Source organism: Merops nubicus, unplaced genomic scaffold (genome assembly GCF_000691845.1).
Source record: "Merops nubicus isolate BGI_N331 unplaced genomic scaffold, ASM69184v1 scaffold10528, whole genome shotgun sequence".
Taxonomy (NCBI): Eukaryota; Metazoa; Chordata; class Aves; order Coraciiformes; family Meropidae; genus Merops; species Merops nubicus.
This window is the reverse complement of record NW_008623635.1, coordinates 8890-34826: the sequence shown is the minus strand read 5'-3', so window position 1 is coordinate 34826 and position 25937 is coordinate 8890. Positions and strand designations below refer to the sequence as shown.

The following is a 25937-nucleotide window of genomic DNA, read 5'->3' as shown; positions in this document are numbered from 1 at the left end:
TGTAAGAACTAAGCAACTCTAAGTCTTACTTGTAGTGCTCCAGAATTCACTGAACTGCAAAGGTTGTGTGACCTGGGGGGAGGGAGGATCTTTTCATTGCTCTGTTTGTGATGGCTTTTCACATTTAGGGATTTTAGGGGTTTTGGGGGTTGTGATGGTTTCTTTTGGTCTTCCTTTTTTTTTAAAAAAAAAAAAAAATAATGACCCAGACCAAACTCTCTGGAGGGTTAGATTTTTACATGCACTGCTACAAATCTGCTTTTTATTTACATAAAGAAGTGATAATTTCCAGAAAGAGTAAGGTCTTTTCTACACTTGGGCACTTGTGTTCAGCATTTTCAAAATGCAGGACAATGACCCAGTTGGACCAGTTTTGCAGAGGAGGTGTTTTCATCTTGCACTATTGGAGAAGATTTGTCTTAGCTACAAGTATTTGCATTGGCTTTATGCAAACAGATAACGAAACAGAAGGAGGGAGTGGGTGAGCTGGGAATCTGTTTTTCTGTTTTCCTCTAGCTGTAATTGTGTTGCAGCCTTGTGAAAGGTCTCTCTCCACAGGAGTTGCTTTCGGTGAGCAGCTGGTGACCTGGTTTGATCTTCTTCCTTTTAAAGCTCCTGGAAGACTCCGGTGAGAATTGGGGTGTGACGAGTTCGCGGAGGAAAGGAGTTGTTGTTTCCATCCCATGGATCCCTTGGGTGCTCCTTCCCAGTTTGTGGATGTTGACAGTCTGCCCAGCTGGACTGATGCCTATGAGGCTAAGCAGCTGGACTCTCACCAAAATCCTGTTGAAAAAGCCCAGATTGATGTTAGATCACCTTTTCCATACAGGAAAGACATCAATGCAAAAATAATCTTATGGTAAGTTCCCTGTGGCTCTGGTGCATTTGTCATCACTTCTCTTTTTACTGTGGGATTTGATTGCCTCACAGGACAATTGCAGCTGCAGAATAAATCCTTCAAGCCTTCTTTTCTTGAGTCAAACAGTACAAGTCTGGGAAGAAAATCTTTTTGTTTCCTCTAAATCTGCAAGTCTGTGATTTGCTCCATCATAGGTTTTAAAGTGCATGTTCATATGTTTGCTGTCTACTAGCTTTTTTCTTTCCATGCTGTTTTTATCCTACTTTCATTTTTCTGATTTAGTGTAGTATTTGTTTCATGTGGTTCTTGTGGCTTGCTTTAGGCTTTTTTTTTTTTTCCCCCTCTTTTTTTCTCTCTCCTCTGTTCTGTCTCTGTGGTTTTCTTACAAAGAGTATTGATAAACTACAGTGTGCTCAGGTGAATGAACTTACTCCATCAGCTTTCCTTTCCTGTAACTCAGATACTTGAACCTGCTCTCTAGATGAGTAACTCTATCATTGTGAAGAGAGAAGGATTTCTGAGAGACAGATTCAGGGATCAGCCTGAACCTCTTTCTGGTTAATAGATGCAGGAAATGGGACTATTCATGGACTTCCTGAACGTGATTAAGTAATGAAAGAGAGAAGTAAAAGGTTAAACATTTCTTATGTATTGGGCTTGCATATATTAAATGTGTGCAATTTAAAACACTATTTGATTCTCTGCCTGTGCATGGGAATCTTTATTTCCCTTCCTCTGCAGTTTGATCGCAAAATCTCTTAATAGCAGGTCAGAGTTCTGCTACGCCATTGTTTTTTATGCATCTATGCTTTGTCTGTCATCTGCTTGTCTGATCCTTGAACAGCAGAATGAAGATGATCCAGTTGCAGGTTCACCATCTCAGAACAAAGGCAGTGAAGCCTTGTCTAGCCGCAGTGTCTGTCTAGATCCTCAGTACTCCAAGGAAGAGAGCAGCAGAAAGGTGTCCCAGATAGTGCGTATGCAAACCAAAAAAAAAGCTACAACGCTGTCTTTTCTGCATACATCACTGAGTTACTCTTGAGGCTGGGTGTTTAAGTGACAAATTGGCTGCAGCCTTGCCTCATCAGTTAGAGCCAAAGGTTGATTCTGCATGGTGAGCATGTCAGAGTATGCTGCCCTGTATGGGCACTGGAGTTAATGCTTTAACTTGGCATTTCCCTGCTTGTCAGCACTTACTTGGGAACATCCTGTTTAATCTTATATTTAGGCTGCAATAAGCTGTTTCCTTGTTTCCTCAGGAAAGGAGATGTAGCATTGCTGAACTGCACGGCCATAGTAAATACCAGTAATGAGTCTCTCACTGATAAGAATCCAGTATCTGAAAGTATATTCATGCATGCTGGGCCTGACCTGAGGGATGAACTCCAGAAGCTCAAAGGTGAGTGGCTGGAGATGTTTTTCTCTTATTGAAACCTAGTCCTTGCTTAGCATTAATCTGGGGATAAACTAAATTTGGGGATAAACTAAAGTCAAGTTATAGTGTGCTTTTTTTTCCCTCCAACATCTGATGTTAATGTGAAATAAATGGAAGAAACACATGCCAATCTAGTCTCTTCTCTTTTTGCCATTCAGGTTGCAGATCATTGAAAACCTGTGGCAGCTATTTGACTTGCTGAGCCCTGTGATGCAATAATTCCTATAGTTTTCTGAAGCCCTTTAGAGCAGTTAGCTGATCAGAGCTTTTACTGGAGGGGCCAGTCTTGTCCATCTTCAGATTCTGCTCCTGTTCAGTGTGTATACACGGTGGAAGACAGGAACTGCAGTTACTGTGGCAGACTTCTAAATGGGTTCTACTACACACTTCGTGTATCATCTTTCAGGCTATTAATATACAGAAACAGTCTTTCAGGAAACTGTGGCAATCATAGATGGACTGATAAAATACTACAGGTCTAAACTGACTACTTGAGGCAAATGAACTGAATGATTTTTCTACACAACAAAAGGTTTTATTAGAAAGTTACAAGGACATCCCTAATGGAAGGCTATTCTGGAAATGGATGAAATTTGCTTTACCTAGATTCTTTATTATGGCTGATAATCATAGAATGGTTTGGGTTGGATGGGACCTTAAAGATTACCTAGTTCCAGCCCCCCACCATGGGCAGGGACACCTCTTGTTAGACTAGCTTGGACAAGGCTCCATCCATCCTGGCCTTGAACACTTCCAGTGATGGAGCATCCTATAAATGCTAAGCTTTGTTTCCATTGCCCATTAGGTGAAGACTTTACTTATTTTTCTGTGTGAGGAACTAGGAGTTTATAGTTATCCAAAGTTATACAGAAGTCTGATATAGTTTACAGTTAAGAATTCGTATTTCTAGTATGCTATTGAGATGAATTTTGAGACCCAGCTGATCCCTGGGTAGTACTGCTCACTCTCGTGGGTAACAACTCTATATCCTTACCATGTAGTAAAAAAAATGAATAGAAAAGCCATGATATCTTTAGTACAAACTCTAGGTGGCTTAAACTACAACTGAATAGACATCCTCTGTTTTTATAAAATCATACCTTGCTGATTCAGCTTGCTTTTTGTGAGTAACCTGGAAGTAAACAGGAGGAAGTGTAAGCCATTTTATAGGAGAGGGAAAAGTCAGTGTGTTCTTTGGGTGTAAGCAACTGTTAAAATGCAGCAGATGCTACACATTCTGCTACATGTGCCAGAACTCTTTAAATATAAACTTTAGGTTCTTGTGTGCTCTGTGAGGTGGGAAGAGAGGGACATTTCAAGGAGTCCTTAAAATTTGAGATGTGTCATCTGTGTAGGAAGTTTTTTATAAAAGTTTGGGTTAGCTTCTAAAATTGCTCTGTAGCATGTTGAGTTATGTAGTTTTGCATCCTCCACCCCTGTGATGACACTAAAGTTGTCTCTGTAATGCATTCTGCAGGTTCTCAACTCCCTGTACATGCCAGTTTCATTTTAATCTTGTAACAAGAGCTTTTCAGAAATCTGTTTTTCTGTGATGCTCTACTGCCATGCTGCCTAGGGGAGGAAACAAGCTGGTTTACAGATTTGGGATTTGTGCATCTTTAATGTGTTCTGAGCAGCAGCAGAAGTGAAAGGGAGCTAAGTTAAGAGATGAGTTTGATTTTTTTTTTTTTTTTTTATAACCTGCTTTATTTCTACATATTCCCATTTAACTTTGGACTTTTTTCATAGGAGAATGTCCTTAGGAAGAAGTGAAAAGGCTTGGCTTTTGCTCTAAAGCTGTAAAATTAGTACAGCAGTGATTTTCATTTCTCTCCTTTATTCCTACTGCTTGTTATATATTAATATTTTGTAGACTTCAAGAAAAATGATGATCCTAAAGCATGTGACACGCTGACCTTTCAAAGGCCTGTGCTTTCTTTGAGGCTCAGCTAATGTATGTCTCCTGGGGATGCTGTGTAGTTCTGATTAACACAGGAATGCTATAGCCAAGGGGCTAGGTGGCAAATGAAGTGCTGTTGGTATATGCTGACATACTTGCTGCAGTCCAATGAAGACCTTCTGTAGCACTGATGCATAGTAGTTTCCCAGCTCCAGTGAGACTTTTTGTGCTGCACACTTCATATGGAAGTTTCAGACTTTCCATTTTAAAGTTGGAGAGAAGTTGTTCCCATGTTTGAAATCTCATTGGATAAAAATAAAAAAAGCATAAGATCTTGACTTTATCCCTAGTTTTGCAACACACCTTGCTTGACCTGAGCAGCTCACTCTACTAGCTCACCTCACCCTGTATTATTCCTTAAAATAGGAATAAATACTTGCTGCTCATTTTAGTTATATAAATTTTGTAGAGATTTTCAGGCAGAAGGCATTGGGAAGTACTGAGTGTGCTGTAAATGTAGTTAGAGATTACTGATGCTATGTCTGGTTGTCTGAATTTATTAGCTTCCCTCCTGAATTCAGAGTGCTACTTTGGGCAAACTTGCTTCATTCTTTTCACAAGACAGTTTTCCTTACAGGCCTTTGTTTGCTCTTTTCAAGTTTGTATGACTTGGGTGGACCACAGAGGAAAAGTAGTAATTTGATGTCTGATATATTAAGTGTTTTACCTTCTACTTTTTTCATATTGTGCTTATTTAGTTGCGTTCTTGAGCTGAGGTGTCTTAGAGGATGTGCAGTAGCTAAGAAGAGTACACTTAATTTTAGTGTGCTGTTATATTCCTTCTGATTAAAACAGAAGAAAGAAGGTGGAGGTATGTAGAAACTAAAAAGTTCAAAAGATGTTGGTTTAAAGGCAAAATGTTGTTGCCGTTAAAGGTGTGTGTAGAGTTTTGAGTAAGAGAGATTATCAACCTGAAATGTCTCATGTGATAAAATATGCTTTCCTGCACACTCATAGCCTGCCTGAGCACCACCAGGAGCAGAGTGGAGCAGGACAGGTGAATGAATGCTCCTGGTCAGTGGGCAGCTTCATGACTGACTGAAGCCAAGCAACTGCAGCTGCTTGTTAGCATCTCGTTCCTTTTTTGTGGGCACTAGCAACCTATAAAGCTTGAAAGCTATCCAGTGAAAATACTAGTTTTCAGCCATATCAGAAAGCTGAAGTGCAACTGTACAAGCAGAAGGAAGGTGGAATGTGCTTGTCTTTGAGAGTAGGGAACGACTATAAGTTCTACTTTAGCTGTCCAGAACTGGTGCAGACTAGATTTGGGTGAAGAAGGGGAGAGTCAGCAGACTTTTCTTCCAGGTGCCAAAGAAAAACCCAGAATTCAAACACAGCAGCTCCTCCTGGATTTTTCATTATCAGAAATGTATTGACAAACTGAAGGGCATGGGAAGATCTATGGATGTCATTGAAGGTTCTGACAGACTGATTTCCCTTGTGAAAAATGGCAGGAATTAAGTATGAGTAACTTGCAGGGGATAACCAAAGAGCAGTTAAAACCAAAAAGAGGTAAAGAAGTAAAGCATGCTAGCTTGCAGTAAATGGTTCTCTAGGAGTATGTGCTAGAGGGTACTGGAAACAGAGCAATTAAATGTGTTGCTTGAACTTGCTTGCCTTGAAACTAGAGACCTAGTCCGTCAAGAAAGTATGATCTCCCTGAGAATCATACTTCTGCCTGTGGACATGAAGAAGCTTGCAGGACAAAGACAGCTACCTTGTTCTGGGAGCATGGATGAAACAAGTGCTTGGTCTGTTCATTCTTAAACTCACCAGCTGCTCACTGAGCGATTAAGGAGAATTGTAGTCTTTTTATTCAAAAAGCAATCTCCCCAAACCAACCTATTAAATTCAGAAGGACTTCTCATTGCTGGTTGTGTAGCATATCTGTGCATCATTTCTCTGCACACGGATAAATCATTTCTCCCTTTGGTTCTGTACGTGGCATAGGAAGCACTGCAATTAAAGCAGCACTTCTAGACATTTCTGGTTTGTCCTTATATTCATAGTTTTAAAACTGAGAGGAATGGGCACAGCTCTTGCCTTCTCAGCCTGACTAGATGATACAAAGGAGCTTTTATGAGATGGAATCCTATCCTCTATATCTGATGTTTAAAATCTCAAACACTGACTCCTATATATGAGGTGGTTGTCTGACTGGAGGAATTCAAGGGCTTGAACGCTTCTGGTTTTCTTTGCATTCCGTTGGCATTTATCCTTGTCTTTATTTTTATTTCAGGGTGCAGGACAGGCGAGGCTAAGCTCACCAAAGGGTTTAACTTGGCCGCACGTTTCATCATTCACACGGTGGGACCCAAATACAAAAGCCGGTATCGCACAGCCGCGGAGAGCTCCCTCTACAGCTGCTACCGCAACGTCCTGCAGCTCGCAAAGTGAGAGCCGCCCCTCGGTGCCGCCTCTGCTCGGAGGCCAAACGGCTGTCGATAGTTTCTCTTGCATAGTGGATTTTGTTAAGGATGTGAGGGCATCAGTGGCTTCATTGTTTATGTTATGACTTTTGTTACCTCCGCTGCAGTGTAGATGAAATCCACAGAGGGATCCGAGTTGGTTCACCACTGAAACGGTGTAGCAAGAGCTGTGCAGCTTCCAGTTAGTCTGAGAAGAGGCAGTACTGGTAATTGTGTTGGGTTCTGTGCTGCAGAAAACTGTAAAGGAGCTTGCTCTAGCAGCAACTTCATGTGTCCCTGCAGCCACATGGACCTACCCACAGGCAGATCTGGCTGCTGATCAGTTCATGTATTTGGCCCCTCTGCCTTTGTACAACAGCCATCTCAAATTCTGAGTTAGGGTGCAAGGTCTCTAAATTTCTATTTCTAAATCCAAAGTTACTGCAGTTGGGTTTGTAGTTTCTCCTCTTTTGTCTGTGGTATTTTCTACTTCCTCTTAGCTAATAGGGGGGTTTCTTTCTGTTTTTTTTTATTGTATTCTTTCCTGTATTCTTTTCTTCTCCTGTGATTGTTATTTTAATTGTAGCAGTCACAAAAAAATACCTGAACAAGACCAATGTCAGAAAATATACTCAACAATTTCTTAGGGCTGGGAAAAACACTACTTCCGAGTCTGGACTGTGTGTTACAGTGCAACAGTAATCATTTCATAATCAAGATTACTGCCAAGGTTTCTAGTATGTGCCATTTTTGTTCTGCCTCAGAAGTAACAAGCAAAGTCAGGCCTGGGTTGAAACGTGCTAAAAACAATTTTAAAATTCTAATGATTCTACTCACTGAATTCTGAATGCCTTTCAGTCAATCTGTTCTCTAGAGTAACTTTTGATGCTTGTGAAACTGTCTGCCAGCTCCCAGCCTGCTCAAATTCCTCTGATGACTGTTGGCAACACCTCTGCTTTACTCTTTTAAAAATGTGGCTCTCTGCTGGAAGAATCTTATTCATCTTAAAGTATGTATTGCTCTCTGCCAATGACTGTCTCATCATACCTTGGACTGAGTAAGCCACCTTGGTCTGTGTCCAGACCTCTAACAGAACAAGTGATAGGTTAAGTGGAGCAACAAGAGAATGTCTGCAATAAAGAGCATCTTCTTTTCCCCTCCTTCTCCTCACTGGCAATCCTACACAGGAAGGAAAGTATTTTGGAAATCATTGCAGGGAGCTTGAGGGAAGAATCTCTTCATTCAGGATGAGAATCTAGGAACAACAGAGCTGAGGTAGAAGTAGGAACCTGAGAACAAACATAAGATGCGAACAGTGTGAAATCATTAATGGTTCCCTCCTTCTCTGCTTAATAGAGATAGGTATACATCTAGCCAGAAAAGAATCCTTCTGCAAAAACCTGAAAAAGTGTTGCTGTTGCTTAGATGCAGGAAAAAAGTACTGGTGTTATCTACTGTACTGACAGACAGTTGTTCTCATCTGACTGTCTGTTCATTTGTTTCTCTTTTTCTGGGTTTCAGGGAACAGGCAATGTGCTCCATAGGATTTTGTGTCATTAACTCTCTGAAAAGATGCTACCCCTTGGAGGATGCAACCCACATAGCACTACGTAAGTTTGTTGAAAAATGACACAAGCTGGATGGCAGTATTCAGCAAATCACTTCCCTCTGACAGACTGCTGTTGATATGGGGAAGCCTTTTTTTAGGGGGCAGTAGCTTGTTGGAGCTAAAAAGGCAAGACCTTCCAGTGCTGATCAGGAAATGGACTATAAAAACAAATGTTGAGAGGTCACCAGTAAATATCCACAGGAATCTGTGCTGGTACTTGCAGTCTTACAATGTATTAATGAATAACTTGGAAAAGATGCTTAACAGTGAGGTGAGAAAGTTTGCTGGTGATACAATTGTTCAGAATAGTGAAGATGAAGCCTTATTGTTGGGTAGCTGTGGACAGACCTGAAGCAGCAGAGTGAATTTGATCTGCCATTCCGGTGTCATCAGCACATCCAGATGTAAAGCGACATTCTTCCCCCACTGACCCACCCTTATATGCTTCTGCCTTCATGTGCAAAATGATGGGCTAATCCTAGGGAGCAAAATCTTGAGCTTATAATAGTTTTGCAAAAACAACAGCTCTCTGGAGTTCAAAGCACCAAACTAAGACACAACAAAATTAAGAACATTATGCTATAAATCTGTGTTTTGTCTTCCACTTTAAAGCTGCACATTTAAAAAGAATATAGTAGAATGAAAAGTTGAGGAAGTCAACAAGAATAGGGAAAGGCAAGAAACAGTGAAGCCAGCTAAAGTGGTTTTCAGACTGGTATATGCTGAACTTGGAGTGTGATAGATGTCTATAAACTCATGAGTGGCATGGAAATGGTGAATAGGAATCAGCTGTTCACTGTCTCCTAAAATAAGAACCTTCAAACAATGCTGTATGAATCAAGTTGAAAATAAGTCTTTTTTTTTTTTTTTTTTCTGTTTTCCTCTCAAGTTTCTTGAAGAACTCATACTAATATATTCTGTGTAGAATAGACTTCTTATCTTTACTGCTCTCTTCTGTTGTCTCTCTAGGGCTATATGCTACTTGATAAAATACTGCTAGACCAACCTATTTGGACACTTCCTTGGCAATCTGACAGGAAAGCACTTGAAAATCCTGACATGTGTCAAGATTATTGCAGCTCAAGGACCTCATCTGTACAGGGATATGTCAGACCAGGAGCTTGGTTGCAGATAATTTTCCCCCTCAACTGGCAATGCTCAGGAACTTGACTGTGTCCCTGCATTATGCTAAAGCTTTGGGGGAGTCCAAAAAAAGTAATAAAGGAAATAAATTCTCTCATAATTTACAAGTACAATTTTTACATGCCTCTTTGGCATGGCTGACTCCAGAGGTTCTTTGCAGCTGACTGTCTTGTACCAGCTTCTCCTATAGCTTGTTTATCTTGCTTTCCTGATAACTTGGGGCACAATGACTTCTTCTGGGAATGTCTAGTTTTGGCAGTTTGAACAGGACTCCGGAAAGGAAGGATTTAGCTTGATTTTGCAAGGCCACAGAATCTCATTCCATAGACTGAGGAATACCTAGTAAGCTAAAATCAGAGACTTTCTCTTTCTGTGTCTGTATGGAATGTGGAGGTGGAACTTCCAATACAACCAAACCCATTTGGTGTGTTCAGCTACCACTTAATCCCCACTTGGAGCTATTCTTATCAGGAGAGAGAAGTCTCTCTACTCTGCACTCTGACTTCTTCACTTGTAGTTGTGTGTGTCAGTTTTTCCTCCTGTTTTGCTAACTACATTTAATCTTTTTCCTTGCAGGCACAGTTAGAAGGTTCCTGGAGATTCATGGAGAGACCCTGGAGAAGGTGGTGTTTGCAGTGTCTGAGCTGGAAGAGGTATATCCTTGATGTTCATTCCACCAGAATTCATGGGCATGTTTGATCTTCTCTGCACCAATATTAACTCCTGTATTGTAGAGCTGGATTTGGATTTCCACTTCCAGTCTCATAGACTTGGTCCCACAGCATCCTTTTGTCTCCCACTAGCACATTCTCTTTTCCAGTACTGTTTATGCTCTTAGGAGTCACTGTAGACATGTTCAGAATCTTCCCAATTCTGGCTTCCCTGTTCCTGAGCCATGAACAGGAACCAGTACTAGAGGTTATAGCAAGCAGTTGTGCTGGGTGGTACCTGCCAGCCAGAAAATAAATTCCTCATACAAGATTTCCTCCTTGCTGCTTCCTTTGTGCTTTAGAAGGGCCAGTTTAGCAGCCTATAGGTGACCTCCAAACATCTTAAACATGGCTTGCTGATTTGTTGAAAAAGTAAGTTGGACATTTCATGATCTGTGTTCAGACAGGTGCTAGTAGTTTGAATATTGACTTCTCTTGTATATCAGACTTGGTAATGACAGTTCCTGGGCAGAACAACATTCAGTCTTCAGGTTCTATGGCATCTGGATGAGGAAAACAACTTGTTGGGAGTTCTAAAACGGCTAATCAGTTGGAGAGAACACGAAGTATTACAGCATTCAGTAGAGATTTTCACTATTTTCCTCCATGTGGGGAGGGTTTCTCTTGGCTGGTTGTTGCTCTTTCTTTTTATCCTAGTCACATCACTAAAGGTGATCTGTGTAGTGGTGCATTTTAATATAAGGAGCCTTTGCTGAAGTCTGTATCTGTGCACATTGTAACTTCATCACAAAGCTCAAGTATCTGCAATCTACCCAAGTTCATGCAGATTAAAGAAGAGTCCTCTCAAGGTCATTTGCCAGTGTGTGTGAGGGGAGAAGTTAACCTTAATCGAGATTATCTGCTTTTGTTGCTGGGTAACAGCCCAAAATAAGCCATTGAGGGAAGTGGTACTTTACCTCCAGTCCACGGCGAGGGTCCCTGCTGGAAGGGCAGGTGTTGCTTAACAAGCCAGGATGCGTGATAGACCCTTCAGGCACTTTTCTTACTCGCAGGGCACTTACCAGAAGCTGCTGCCCCTGTACTTCCCGCGGTCGCTGGAGGAGGAGCTGCGCTCCCTGCCCTACCTCCCTGTGGACATCGGCAACGCGGACGGAGAGCCCGTCGTGCCCGAGCGGCAGATCCGGATCGCCGAGAAGCCGGGGGTTCCCCAGGGTGAGCTCCTCCCTGAGCTCCAGGGTAACCGTCGTTGTGAGTGGAAGTCGAGGGGAAAACGGAATGAGAGGTGCTTTCCCACCTCACCTAAGACAGTTGCCAAGCTGCCTCTTTGTTTTCATGTGTTCTACAGCAGTAACTTCTGCTTTCTGCCTCCTTGTGTAGTGTTGTGGCTAGAGGATGTGGTAGAGCTGATGTTCTGTCTTCATTTTCTTGTGGGGAGAGGCAGGGTACTTCATTCTCATTGCAGACTTTCTCCCAAAATTATTAGGGCCTTTGCAGGTTTTTTTCAGAATCTTGTGCACCCCCTAACTTAAAGACAGTGTTCTTAATGGTCTATATTAGCAAAGTGTTGCACAAGCATTGTCTCAAACCATACAATTCTATTGATACAGCATGTGCCTCAAAATAGTAGGTGTTCAATGCAAACTAGCAGAAAGGCTCTAAAAATAGAACTAGATCAACCCAGCAATCAATGTTTGGGAGATGGCTGTCAAGGCTCAGTGAAAGAAGTCTGTTTGTAAAGGCGTTGCCTGGATGGATGTCAGGGTTGAGGTGGGGTACGCATGGCAAAACAATTTAATATATAAATGGGCATAGCTGGCATGTTCTGCCTTATTTGTTAAGCAATGCTGTGGAAGTCTTAAACTTCTTCAGGCGAAGCCTTAAACCATCAAAAGCAGATAACTTGAAATGGATTTCAAAAGTTTTCTACTTTTGCATGGCCAGTTGAGATAAAGCTGAATATGCAGTGAGGATACAGACAAGTTAATTTTCCTACCCACAGTTTGGTACCTGATGTACCTACTCCAGCTGATCAGATTTCAGCATTTCCCCCCTGCCCCATCCAAACTGCATGTTAGAGTGGTATTGACAGCTGTGTCTGAACAGTGTGAGGCATTCAACTGCTAGCTAGAAATTTGTGAAATTATGCAGACTGGGTTTGCATATGTAGGAGCAAATGGGTACAGCAGAATCTTGCACTTTTGTCCCATTGCTACTATATCACGTCTCACTAAAACTGGGAAATTCTGTTCCCATCTCAATTGCTCAGCGAGGTTGTGCTAGAAGCCTTAGCAATATTCCTTGATGCCATCAGGTTCAGTGGAGCATTCTGGTATTGTCACCAGGAAGTGAGTTTGTGCTCTTGCATTTAATCACACAGTTGTGTCATAAACAATACTATAAAAATACCTAAACTCAGTTCACTGCCAACTCTACAGCATCTGTTCAAGCAGTGTCAATGGTGCAAAAGGAAGTGAGCCCTTTACTACAGCACTGAGCTGAATAAAGCTGCAGCATCTGTCCCTCTTCATGCTTGTTTTTCCCCCTTTGACCAGTAGGGCAACAGGGAAGCCCAAGTTACTCTCTCCAGACCTTGTTTTTTGAGAGTTAACCGTTACCCCTTTGTTACAAGCTGATGACTAGGACTTGCCCTGTTGGTTTCCATTTTAAGGGGGTCTGTAGTTACCAATCATATGCTATAACCCGCCCCTGGTCCTGGTGCAGAGCCACCTCAGGGTACAGGGTGGGGTTTTTTTTGTTACTTTGTGGCATGATGACTGAGTGGGCTCACTGAGATATATAGCAATTAGTCGACAGCACTGCTGTCTTGTACGCAGCTTGAACATTTCACACTGCCTTTGTTTCTACTGCAGATGCTTCAGATGAAGAGGGTCTGGAGGCAGATTTGTCTTTCATTGGTTCCCATGCTTTCGCCCGCATGGAGGGAGACGTTGATAAGCAGAGACGCCTCATCCTTCAGGGACAGTTGTCAGAGGCAGCACTGCAAAAGCAGCATCAGAGGAAGTGAGAATTTCCTCATCTGTGTGAACGGCTTGTGTTAGTTAGCTGCTCTCAGGACCAGCCCTTACGATGATTTTGTTATTTGTAAAGCCTAATCTTCTGGCCAGGGAATACAGATAAAGCCTGGTGTCAGGCTGGATCGCTGTGGTGGCCTCTTTGGCCTGAAGGGAGATGGGGAGGGGCAGTAGGAGGAAGAGGGAAGCTAGTGAGGAACCCACTGGCATACCCGGTGCATCCGACCAGCTGCCTGGTCTCTTTGCCACAAGATGTCACTGTGTAGGCACCTTTTTTTGTAGTGGGGTCACCCGCTTTCAATACTGCCCACTTGCTCCTGAGGCTCTGGGCAGGTACCAAAACATTTTTCTTTCCTCTTTCAAAACAGAAAGATAAATAATTGAATGCTGAGGCTTTTTTGCTCTTTTTGTAGGTTTTTTGTTGTGTTGTTTTGTTGGTTTTTTTTTTTTTTTCCCCTGCTAACCTTAATGTGTATGATCACTTTCTTAAAAGGCAGTTCCATGCTGGAGTCCTCCTGAGGCATGAGGCTTGACTTGTTATGTCACATGAGGCAATAAGCTGTTCACCATTCAAAGGCAGGGGCGCAAGTCCGCAGCAACCAGTGTCACATATGTAGTTGTCTGAATTCTAGACTTTTTAGAGAAATTTTCTTTTTTTTCTTTATTTTTTAAACACTGACACTGAGGTATTTAAATGGAAAAAAAAACCAAAACTCTGAGATCTTTTCAGTCCAAATGTAATGCCAGTATAGTTAGTTGTTGGTACGTATTCATTGCCCCAGTGAAAATCACAAAGGCTGTAACTAAGACACAACTTGTTTTTTGTCTTTCCTCAACAATTCTTTCTTTAACAACTTGATAGTTGCCCCGTAGGTCAGAATATCACAACATCAGAGAGGGGGATCAGTCAGAAAGAGCTAGTTTTGTCCTTCCCATATACCTCTTCAGGCTTCTAATGCTAATCCAAGGGGGATTAGATCTGACCAGATGTTTTTACCTTTCTAGTTATAATCGCTGGCTGTGTCAGGCAAGAGCTGAAGACCTCTCTGATATTGCTTCTCTTAAAGCCTTGTACCAGACAGGTAAGTTCCAGGTACCAATGGCTGACGCATTTTGTCTTAAAGTAAAAATAGAAAATAAAAATATAGTATTTTCTTTGGACTTGATTAGACAATAAGTCATGTTACTAAACTAGAAGCCTGGCCAAGAATTAAGCAACATCTCTGCAGTAAAGCAGGAATTCTGTCTTGATTGGCTATGAAAGACTGCAGGAAACTCCCAGACAGCTCCTTGAACAGTCTGAGTATATATGCATATCCTGACTTATCTGCAGCTTGAGATGTATATCTACTGTTAGATTAAGCCAATGCATAAGGTGCTTTGTATGAGCTAATTCAGACCAAAAGAACTGTCTCCACACCCTTGCTACAAAGAAATTAATGGTACTTTCAGATAATTAGTGTAGAGAGTAAGCAGTAACCAAAGCAACTTGTAATACAGATTCCCTGAACAAAGTGGCTTGCTTTATTTCCCTCAGGCTAGGTGTGTGTTGCTCTCCTCTGTATGTGTCTCCTAGTACTAATGGCCAAGTACCACAGGCTGCACATCTTGTAGCCTTGAGTTCAGTAGATGGGGAGATTAGGGAGAGCTTCAACAACCCACTGGAGAGTTCAGTGAAACAAAATAGCTGCAAGGTCCTTGCAGCTTAGGAAGCAGAGATGGGGAATCTGTACTCTTCAGTTCACTTTTACTCTTTAGGCAGCATCTAACTCAGACAAAAAAAAAAAATTGACATAGTCCCAGTGACTTACTGCTGCTTTGCACTGTGACAGGAAGAAGCAGGCAAGCAGTCAGGCTCTTGAAAATGTAGCTGTGCTTCTGCAGAGGAAATCTGCTCAGCACTTGGGCTGGTAACTTTGGCCTGCTGAAAATCCAGATGCTTTGTGGTCTTTGTGCAAATGCCAAGGCTTTGTACCTTCTGCTCAGTAGCTGCAATTTAAAATTCTATTGTTTGCCCTAAACAAGGCTCTGTGGGTTGCAGGAGGTCCATAAGGTGTGCTCTGGGAATCTGTGCATTAGATTTCAGAGCGTGGTTTCTAGGAAGAAGTTTGCTGTGGTGGTAGAACTGCAAGTGAGGAGTTGGCGTTCACTTTGTTTTTTTAAATACAAGCCATGCTATCACTTCAGATTTAGGTAAATGTAGAGTACACAGGTAACATATTGCAGTCCCTAAGACTTAAGTTTCTCAGATGTAGGATCAGAATAGCTACTGGCATAGTGAGAACAGTAATTCCAAGCCTATTTCCTCCAATGTTAAGAGGCAGACCAGATGTGTTGCAAAAGCCCTGAGCTGTGGCTGGTTCTCCCTGGTTTGAAAGGGACTGACTCTAAAACCTGGCATGACTGGGAGGAGTTTAGAAACATCCTTCTCTTTACTTTGTAGGTGTAGATAACTGTGGCCGGACAGTGATGGTGGTGGTTGGAAGGAACATCCCTGTAACACTGATAGACATGGAAAAGGTAAGGCTTTGTGAAACTAGGCCTGTGTAGGTTCACTTTGAATGTCCAGGATGTGAATGTCTGATTATATGGGTAATTCAGTGTTAACTCTAGAAACTTTATCTATAGACGGCTTAAAAGAGAATGAATGGAAACTATTTTTATAGGCAGGTAAAAATGTATTCCTTTATGGAGCTGTGTTAGGGTATCTTTTTTCAAGGAGGAACTGGGCTGTTTTTAGAAAAACAGGCCTAACATGGGCTCCTTTTTCTTTTTAAGAAGAAGGACTTGCCCTGCTTCTGTAACTGCCAAGACATAAGGAATTAAATATAAGGAGTCAAATTAGTTTTTCATGGAAACAGCAAGAATTTATGCCCATCTGTGAGGCCAGCTAAACAAAAAGACATCTAAGTTATTACATTCAAGCTGAACACTTGGAGTCTTCACCTTGCTTTTGTAGCTGAAACATAATGCCATTCAGCCTCGTTTTTTCCTGATTTGTGAATGAATTAAAGTATATTAAGATGTAATGCAACTGTGAATGAGTTCTTCTTATTTCTTTCTGACTCAGGCTCTTCTGTATTTTATCCACGTCATGGATCATATTGCAGTGAAGGAATATGTCCTGGTGTATTTCCATACGCTCACAAATGACTACAATCAACTAGACTCTAATTTCTTGAAGAAACTCTATGATGTTGTGGATGCCAAGTGAGTGTCAATAGGAAGAGAACCCCTTCTGGTCTTTCTCCATGCTGTGAAAGTGTTTGTCTTTCCCTGTGTCTGGTTTTCTGTTTATTTGTGAGAATGTTTTGCTGGGACAAAGACCGAAGTAAATACAAAAGTCAAGAGGAGGGAAAATGCATTTTCTTTCCTTCTCAAAACTATCTATTAAACCAGGAATTTCTGTCCTCTGCAATCTCCCTTTTGGAGCTGTTAGGCATACTGGGTGTATTGTCTGCCTCTATCCAGAGGTGGAGCTTCTGGAGCCAGGCTTTAGGTATGTTGCTAGTTGTGAAGAAAGAGGCTTGCATAACGTTGGCAGTCATAATTTGTCCCTAACTTTCACTGTCCACATAAAAGGCTGTAGACTATGATGTCATTACCTGAAAAATAATCAGCCAGCTTTTTTTAATCCCCCCCTTTACTTTTCTGATATCTGTCCTTTTATTAGACCTAACTTTGTAAAATGTTATGGCATTTTTTTGTTAAGCAAAATTATCTATTTTAACAGTTGGGTTGTGTAGGTGAGCTTAATTAGAAGTCACTTTTAAAGACAGTTTTCTTTCCCTGAACCAGGTACAAGAGGATTTCCCTAAACCAGGTACAAGAGGAATTTGAAGGCACTGTATTTTGTCCACCCAACATTTCGTTCAAAGGTGAGTTGAATATTACAAAAGAAAAGTGTATTTTGGGTGTTGACAGTGTAGCAGGTAAGGCTGTAGTATAAGGAAAGTGGAGGTATATAGAGAATTCTAAAAGTAGCAAGTATCTTCTGGCTCCATGGTCAGAGCTTGACATTCATCCCCATCTTTGATCTAGCTGCAGTCTGACAACCTTAGTGATTTGCTGAACCCCAGTGCAGTGCAGCTGTCTGTGCCCTGTTTTGTGTGTGCCCTTGAGAGGGGTGGAAGCTTTAGATCCACTTTCTTTCAAAGAGAAACCTTTTGTCCTTGTTCCTGCTATCTCGTTGGCAGGGTGATGAACCATGATGGAAAACACTGGGAATTTTTTCTAGTGCAGTTCATTTCCTGGATGTTTCACCTTTTCTACAAGGGGTATTGTATGTGTGCTGCATCTTGCTGAAGAGCTGACCTGCTAAGGGCAGAGGGCAGTCTGTCAAGCAGCAATGAGGTTAGTCAGGATTATGGAGTGCAGAGCAGCAAAGAAAATGGAAGAATGCCTTTGACAGAGTGCAGAAAAATACTGTTAAGCCTTCAGGAAACTGAAAACTCCTCCTCAAGCAGTAAGGTAATATCCTTGGCTATGGTCTGCGTGGGGCAACAGAAGATGGAGCTCGCTCCCTTCTGTACTTCATACGCACTACTCGTGTTTCAGCAGAATGAGTGCTTCAGAACTAGGTGTCAGCAGCAGCCCTTCCCAAAATTTGTTTGTCCTATTAAAATGGTTAGGAATATGATCCTCCATGTTCACCTCAGATTAACCTCTGTATTTATTCTGCTTTTTGCTAACATTGATCAAAACTTGAGAAAATTATATGCCTGGAAAGAACATCTGTTTGCACATGTTCAGCGAGAATTTGACTCCTAAATTTCCAAAGAGTCCTTTTTTTGAACATGCACAGCTGGGACTCCATGAGACTTAGAGCTTCCTTGGTTTTATGTAGATGAGACTGAGGCTTCCCAACAGCATACCTTCCAGTTCCTCTCAGGATATTAATTATTCCCATAGAGTACAGGTCTGAGGTCTGTGTACTAGAATTAGAGCTTCTACCACTGATGCTCCTGAAACTGTAGGAGCTGGCATAGAACATTACTAAGGTCACAAAGTTGAGTGGAAAAGTTGAAGCTGGGAAGTACTATTGTTTTAGGTTCTCAGCAGCACTTTATCCCCCTCCTCTCTTCCCAAACATTTCTATTTGGTTGAGAAACGTTTTGGGGGTTTTGGGGGTTTGTTTTTTTTTTTTTTTCCTCTTCTGTGTTTTTGGGGTTTTTTTGAGGATAAGAACTTATGTTTACTAGGCTATTCTCATGTTCTCTGTCCCCGTGGGAACTGAACTGGGACTCAACATATCTACAGAACAAGCAGATAGCTGGTGGGAAGCAGGGAGGGTGAGAGACATAGAGTTCTCTGACTTGCTGGAAATTGAATTAGTGTGTACCCTCTTCCAGCAGCACAGCTGGAAGCAAAAGAGGATGTGTCTCCCTGTCTTTCTGCCAAGCCCTTTCTCTAACTGAAAGGCAAGTGGGATTGCTACTCTCTGTTGCAGAGAGTATCCTCTTATGAAACATGATAGGGAATATGCAGCAGAAAGTTGTGATAGAGAAGGTGGCTGCTAAGAGGAAATTATTTTTCTCTCCCCTCCTTTTTTTGACTGTTTCAGGGCTGTTGCCCTCATGGAAGATTTCTAGCTAGAAGCCTCAAATATCTTCAAAAGTGTTTGGCACATTCATCTTCCTATTTGGAGCACTAGCCTCCCTAGAAGCAGTGAAAAGTACCCCATGTCTCAAATCCAAGAGGAAGGCTTGTGCATTCATGCAGCTTCCCAAACATATCACCTTTGTACATATATCTCATTCTTAAATCTCTGATATAAATTGTCCATTTTACAGCAGGATTGAATCTTGGCACAGTGGATGGCTGGCATCTGACAGAGCTGCTTTGCTTATTTCTGGGCTAAAACAGGTTAAGAGGCTTTTCATTATGTCCCTTGGAAACCCATGTGCCCTGGAAAACAACCATAGTTCTCAATGTACTTTGTGCTGCCAACCATGCTGCTTTGTTCAGTTTCTAGATATGAAACAGTTTTAAATGATGTATGTTCTGAGGATAATTTGCATGTCTAGAATTCTTGGGGTTTGGTATGTAACTGTTTGTGTGATGAGATCACAGCATAGGCAACAACAGTTTTTTTAGGCTGGCAGCAACTTTTGTTGTTCTTGATGTGTGAACACTTCACCACCAGGCCTTAGAGTAAGATACCCTTGAAGTGCTGTCACTGGTTCCTTCATACTTTTGCATGTAAATAACAAGCTTCTGCTTGTTATTGCTATAGCTGCCAAAATAGATAGATAAAGGGGTGTTTGGGCATTTTTGTGTGAAACCTCTCAGCTCTTGTCAGAGCTCTCCAAACAAAGCTCTTTAGAGCTTTTGTTCTGAGCTGAAGGATCAGTGGCTGTATCTGAAACAATCTCACCCAGAGAAATTTTATTTTCATAAATCTAGTAACTTGGCTGCAAGTCAATGTTTCAAAACTGAAACATACCTGAATGCTGAAGTTAGATACTCAGTCATCATAATATTTGCATTTATCATGAACAATTTTTGTTCTCTTTTTCTGTAACAGTTATAGAAGAAGTTTATGGAAATCAGATGCCCATATAACAGAGTTGTTGCAAATCACTTAAGGCTTTTTCTATGTGAGATGCTTCCAGCTGTAATACAATTTCCCAAATTTTACTAAGTTTATCTTTGGGATATGACCTAATTAAGACACGCTGTGTTTCACTGGCTTTTTTGAGGGGAAGACATCTCATACTTTAACCCTGGCATTTCCTAGCTTGGCAGAATGAGTTTGATGGCCTTTTATTCAGATTCAGAACCATGGGGCAAGAAAAATGAAGGAAAACTTTAGCAGATTCTTAGATTTCTAACTTTCTTTGACTTCTCGGGTATAATTTATTCTGCTTTCAGTGCATTAACAGGGATTTGTGTCAGTTTTATATCGTCTTACAAGGAAATGGCTGCTCTACTGTTTCTATAACATAGGATTAATGAGTATGAAGATAGTAGAAAAATTACCTCAAAACATTTCTGCCCCCCTCCTTTTTTTCCTGTGTGACTGGGTAAGACGTGTCAAATTGCAATGTCTTGTATACTGGAGGTGGGAAATCACTTTTCCCTTTATCACAAACATTTCTGCCCCCCTCCTTTTTTTCTGTGTGACTGGGTAAGACGTGTTAAATTGCAATGTCTTGTATACTGGGGGTGGGAAATCACTTTTCCCTTTATCAGCTTTCATAGTGGCTGCAAAAATATTCCCTATTAGGCTTTTATACGTCAAACTTCCATAGCAATTATGTTTAAAGATTGTCATTCACAATCTGCCTTGGAGTGCATGCTACTTTGGTGCAGGATTGAGAAGGTATTTTTCACTCTTTAAACCATCATCCGATGTCATCCATAAGAGGTCTTGTTAAAATATAGTAAATAATGGATGCTAGTAATAATCTGTCTCCATGCTTTCTGCTAACATAAACCTCTCATTCTGCCCTTAATCTGATGAACCTCCTTTTCTGTTTTTGTTGTTCCTTTCTTGTGAAGATATGCTGTTTTGAGGAGGCAAAAGAATTATTCCAGGACAGTTTTTAAGCATTAACTTTTTGTTTATATGTATTCAGGTAGATACTTTTATTGACCTAATGTTTTAGTTTATTTGAAACTCCCACTTTCCTCAAGGCTTTTCTTGTAGTGTTGCTTCTTTTCTGTTAACTTACTGTAGTCAAAGTACAACTATCAAACAGGATGGCAGAGTGGTCAAGGTTGGAAGGAAACTCTAGAGGTCATCTGGTCCAAGCCCCTGCTCAAGCAGGGTCAGCAAAAGCTGGTTGCCCAGGACCATGTGAGTGGTCCCTATTACGAGCATTTGTGACCTTCAGAATGGGTCTTTCTTTCTTATCAGTCTGCCAGGGAACTACTAGATAAGGAATAAAATAATAAAGTGCTAATTTTGGAGAAGGTTGAAAAGTAAAAGCTTGTGCATTCAATCTAAACAGGAGTATTTAATAACTTGTAGAAGTATCAGTGGTGTCTTACTGGCCTTTGCAAACCAAAAATTACTTATTCTCTTTACATGCAAAAGAGACAGAGGTGTGAATACTTAAAATCTTGTTGAATAAATTGATAAGGCTTTGATAAGAAATGTGCTAAAACAGCAGGGCATGCTCACTCTGCCAACCCCAAGCAGAGAAGAGATTTTAACAGGGCCTCTGAACAGATGAAAATCTCTCTTTCCATCAAATTGCCTTTTCTGTGCAAACTTGGAGGCAAAGAGTTGAAAATTATTCTTTCAGAGTCAAACAGGTCATGTTCTGAGCTCACTAAACTGGAAGTGAAAATGTGCCACTATACTGGTGGCTTTTTGAAGAAAAATAGCAGAACAGCTGTCACTTTTGTACAGTAGAAGGGGACCGTAAACTGGCAGCTGGGGAGGAGTGTGTGGAGTCAGAAAACACCAGCATGAAAGCTCTGAAGACAGGGCTTGCCAGCAGTCAGTGGTGTGTGCTTCCTGACCTTGTGTTATTGCCATGATATTAGTGTTTCAAGTTTAACTCAAGCCTGTTTAACTGTGGAGTGTTACATTGAACTTGAAGGTTTTGAAACAGCACCATCTTAATTTCTTTTTGTTGGGGTTTATTTTCAGGTTTCAGCATGGTTTTTCACAACCTTTACAGTCTCAGGGCTAAAGGACAAAATTCACTATGTTGAAAGCCTTCAGCAGTTATTCACAGCCATACCCCCAGAACAGATTGATCTCCCCCCTTTTGTCCTCGAGTACGATGCCAGGGTAAGTGATGTGATTGCATGTGGCAAGCGTGAGTTTTTGCTCCTGAGTGTAGTTCTTGTGCTTCTCCCGTTCTGCCCTGCAAGAGCTTTAAAGGGGCTGAATTCCACATCATAAGACTGGGGAGAAGAAAGGGAGGGTTCCTGGAGACATTAGTTGTTCTGTGAGTAACAACTTTCTTAAATTATTCTTTTTCTATGTCAGTTCAAGTAGAGGGCTTGGCTAAGAAGCAAGTCTTTCCCAATAGAGCAGTCTGTGTGCATAAAACTTTCTTCAGCCAAGATCTGTAACATAATGCACTAAGAGCCTGTGGACAAGATAAAATTCCTGTTATGTACCTCCTGTATACCTTACACTGACTGCAAAAAGAAATACTGTCTGTGTTTCCTCTTTCCTGTCCCATGTATCAACAAGCATGCAGGAAGGTGAGGGGGGAGCAGTGGGGTAGAGTGGAACGGTAGATGGGGTGCCTTGCCTTCGTGTTGGTCCCTCCTCCTCTTCCCTTTTCCATCCAAGGTCTCTAACAAAATGGTGGAATGAATATGGCTGGCATTGACCAAATCAGTCCTAAGCAGATGTGCTGTAACTACACAGTAGCCAGAGCTGTGTCTGTGGAAGCAGCTTTGTCTCAGGTGACTGCCTGTGCTAGCATTTGTGGCTTCCTTGCATCACAGCTTTGGCCTAATGGCAAGATTTTAACCTACACTTTTTGCTTAAAAGAGAGGCAAAACCAAAGCCTGTTTTTGCCTGATTACCAGCATAGTGCTCTCCTGAGTGAATCGTGGCAGTTGCTGTATTGTGGAAGATGAGTCCAGGAGTACCTGTTTAGTTCTATGTCATCACCCATTGCAACAAGGTGTGTTGGAGAAGGCTTTTGCTCAACTGCTCATTCTTTTCTCATTGCAGGAAAATGGGCCTTATTACTCTTCTTATCCTCCATCCCCTGACTTGTGATCTGCAGTCCTGTGATGCTGCTGGTTTCCCGTGGATCCAGTGACCTGATGCCTGCCAAAACTTGTGCATTTGCCCATGTACAGAATTCAGAGAGAGGGTTTTCCTCCCCCAGCTCTGGTATTTTTTTACTGATGAGATATTTTCAAGCACTCAAGCAATCAGAGAACTTTATGCCACTGTGAACTGTACAACTATTTCAAATATATTTATCCAATGGAAAAGTTGATTTAAAAGTCACTAGGTGCGTTTTATTTGGGTTCTTTTTTTTGGTTGGGGGTTGGTTGTTTGTTGTGTTTTTTTAAGCTGTTTCATTTATTTCTGAACAGACTTTCTCTTCTCTGGGAAATCCATCAAAAGCACTTGATCATGTTTTTGACTATTACCACTTTCCAGCTCCATTTGTAATACCCATTTCTGACTGGTCTGTACAAACACTGTGCAGTCCCAGCCTGACACATTGCTCATTATATGCTCTGTTTCACATCTGATTACTTTCCCCTTCTGTCAGTGCTGATTACTTCAGTCTTGGCCCAGCAAAACTATCTGGAATTGGGAATGCCATGTCTGCAGGCTCAGCAAAGCACTACAGCCAAGCCAAGATTACTGCAAGACTTAGCACCATAAATGCTTGGTGAGCTAGGAGCCTGGATGAGTCCCTGGCAGTTTTCACTGAATGATGTGACATGTCAGGATGCCACTACCCTCCCAGTAAGAATAAAATTGAAAAGCATTTGCGGTTTCTCTTCTCTAACTATAGTTGTTTATGTTCTCCTTTGACACCCCCAGATGTATTTGTATGATAAATGAATGCCATCTACCTGAAGTATTTGTGGAGGGGAGGGGGAAAATGGTGCCTCCAACCCTAACCTCTGGTGGCAGAGATTGTTTCTTAGAGATATCAGTGTCCATTTTATTTCCTGTTACACTGACTCTCACTGATTTTTGGCAGTGGTGATAGGTCTAAGAGAGCTCAGCAACAGGGTACGTATGGAACTGGAGGTGAAAAGTTTTTCAGCCTGCCAATGGGAAGCTAAAAGAAGAGGGAGAAGGTTCCCTTGTAAAATATAACCAGGGATGGCAGTCTTAGACACAGAAGGATGGAATGCCAGGTAGGAAGAATATCACAACAGTACTGACCATGAAGATGATGGTATGACTTTCATGTTTTCATTCTAGATGCTTTCCTGCCCTGATTTGTTTCTACTACTCAAACTTCAGTTTCCCTTGTTCTGCCACTTCTGGAATGACTATCTTTTTTTAAGCATAAGCAAAAGTCATCATGAGACACGTTAGGAGGTGGTTATTCATGCCCATGGAGTTGACTGGAAATAGTTATCTCCCTCCTGTTTTAAAGATACCCTAGATTGTTGGGATAAGCAGTGGAAAAAAAATCCTGTCTTGGTCATCTCATTATGTGCTATAATCTGTGTTTCCAGTCTGAGAGTTTGGGCTTTTGCAAGTTGCAAGTGCAGAAAGATGGGCCATACTGAGCTTCCTTTCCTTCCTTTCCTATCTTGGGCTTCTGGCTTAATGTTCTGTGATACTCCAGGTATCCTCAGTGTGTTGGTATGTCAGATTAAGATAATCATTGGGTTAACAGTCATGCATATGCAACGTATAAAAAACAAGTGGTTTTGCTTTTTAAGTGTCCCCCAGGGTCATTATGTGATTCCATTATCAGATCCAAGGTGCTGCCAAAAGCTGGAAACTGTAGCACAATGGAAAACCACCTTGGAGTTAATGTTTGGGAGTGTTGTACCATATGGTCAATTCACATGTGATTCCTTCAGCCCTTCTGTGGTGTTTTTTGAGAGCAGCAGCAAACTATCCAGAGCAGCTACCACATGTCCCTACCTTCTTTTTTCACCTAGCTGTTTACAGCTGCCCTTGTCTAGTGACTTTTACAGCCAGCAATGAATTTTCCATGCTTCTGTAACAATTTGTATAGCTTTCCACCCCCATTCACCATCTGCTGTTTTTCACACCCATGGCATTTTCAGAAGGGCTGTTGCAGAACAGCCAGTGTCCACTTAATAGGCAGATGAAAGGTGATTCAGAGCATACTGTGGAAACTCAAACTCTCAGCTTCACAGTTTTTAGATGGTTTCTGTCCCTTTAGCTCACAGATGGCTCAGAGTCATAAAACCTAAACAGTCCTCCTTAGGACGCAGTCTGCACGTTTTTCAAACCCTCGTCCAGTCATTTTAAGAAATGACTTGGCTCAGTGAAGTGCAAATGTGCCTCCAGAGCATTTGCAAAGCAGAAAGGAGATCTTGGCACTGTGCGCCTTATCGTGTATATTTTTCCCTTGAAAGACTTGGCTCTAAGTTTGGATCTTTTTTTTTTTTTTTTTTTTACTCAAGTCTCCCAAATCTCAGTGGTGAGACAGACCTGCGTTGCGCTGCAGAGATCCTACATCTTCCTGTGAGTCTAGAGCTGTGGCAATATACCAATGTGGGTTTTTAATGGAGGCTTTTAAATGTAACATGCCAGTGGGGAGAAAAAATATTGAAGTGCTGAGGATATTTGTTGCTACTAAAATGTCTAATTCTAATTTTAAAAAATTGTTAGACCAGCTGAACTGCATTTGGTTTGGGCTGAGATAAACACTGGCATGCCCTAGTTAAGGGTGGATACAGTGCTTTGCTCTTGAAGAGGCCAGAGAGGCAGTCTGCATATGTCCTAACTCTGGGTGCAGTCAACTGCAGAACTGCAAAGTCCTGATGAAGGCTTAGTGCCTTTCTTAGAGCTGTCACACCCCTGGCAGGGTCAAAAGGGAAGTCTCCCTAGAGAAGTGCATTAGTGTAACTGAGTGTCATTGTTACCACTGTAACACCCTGTGTGATGCTGAGAGCGCAACATCGCTCTTGTCAGTGAAACTCAGATGTGGTCCTAGGCACTCATTAGGCACACCTCTTCTGAAAGCATCCTGGATTCACTTGCTGACATGGCAATTAGATGTCTTAAGAGCTGGACCCTGCCAAAGCTGTTGCCTGACCATGGACAGGTGACTCAAAGTATCTTGTCTTACCTGTTGTTGTTTGGCCAAGCCAGAGTTTGAAGCAACTGCCAAGGCAGTGAAAGCTAAAGCCTCTGGTAGTTGCTTCTCCTGTTGTGTTTTGT

The 25937-nt window shown here is 41.6% G+C and overlaps 1 protein-coding gene across 1 annotated transcript; it reads left to right on the top strand.

Annotated features, from left to right (window-relative positions):
* The first annotated feature begins 612 nt into the window (after positions 1-612).
* On the top strand, positions 613-23544 carry GDAP2 (ganglioside induced differentiation associated protein 2). Its single transcript, XM_008945137.1, has 13 exons — positions 613-859; positions 2119-2258; positions 6494-6647; positions 8184-8272; positions 9991-10067; positions 11138-11297; positions 12956-13106; positions 14123-14199; positions 15561-15637; positions 16188-16327; positions 16941-16995; positions 21720-21863; positions 22767-23544. Exons 1-13 carry the CDS (start codon positions 684-686, stop codon positions 22812-22814), a joined length of 1488 nt encoding a protein of 495 aa, XP_008943385.1. The 5' UTR covers positions 613-683; the 3' UTR covers positions 22815-23544.
* Positions 23545-25937: the final 2393 nt, after the last annotated feature.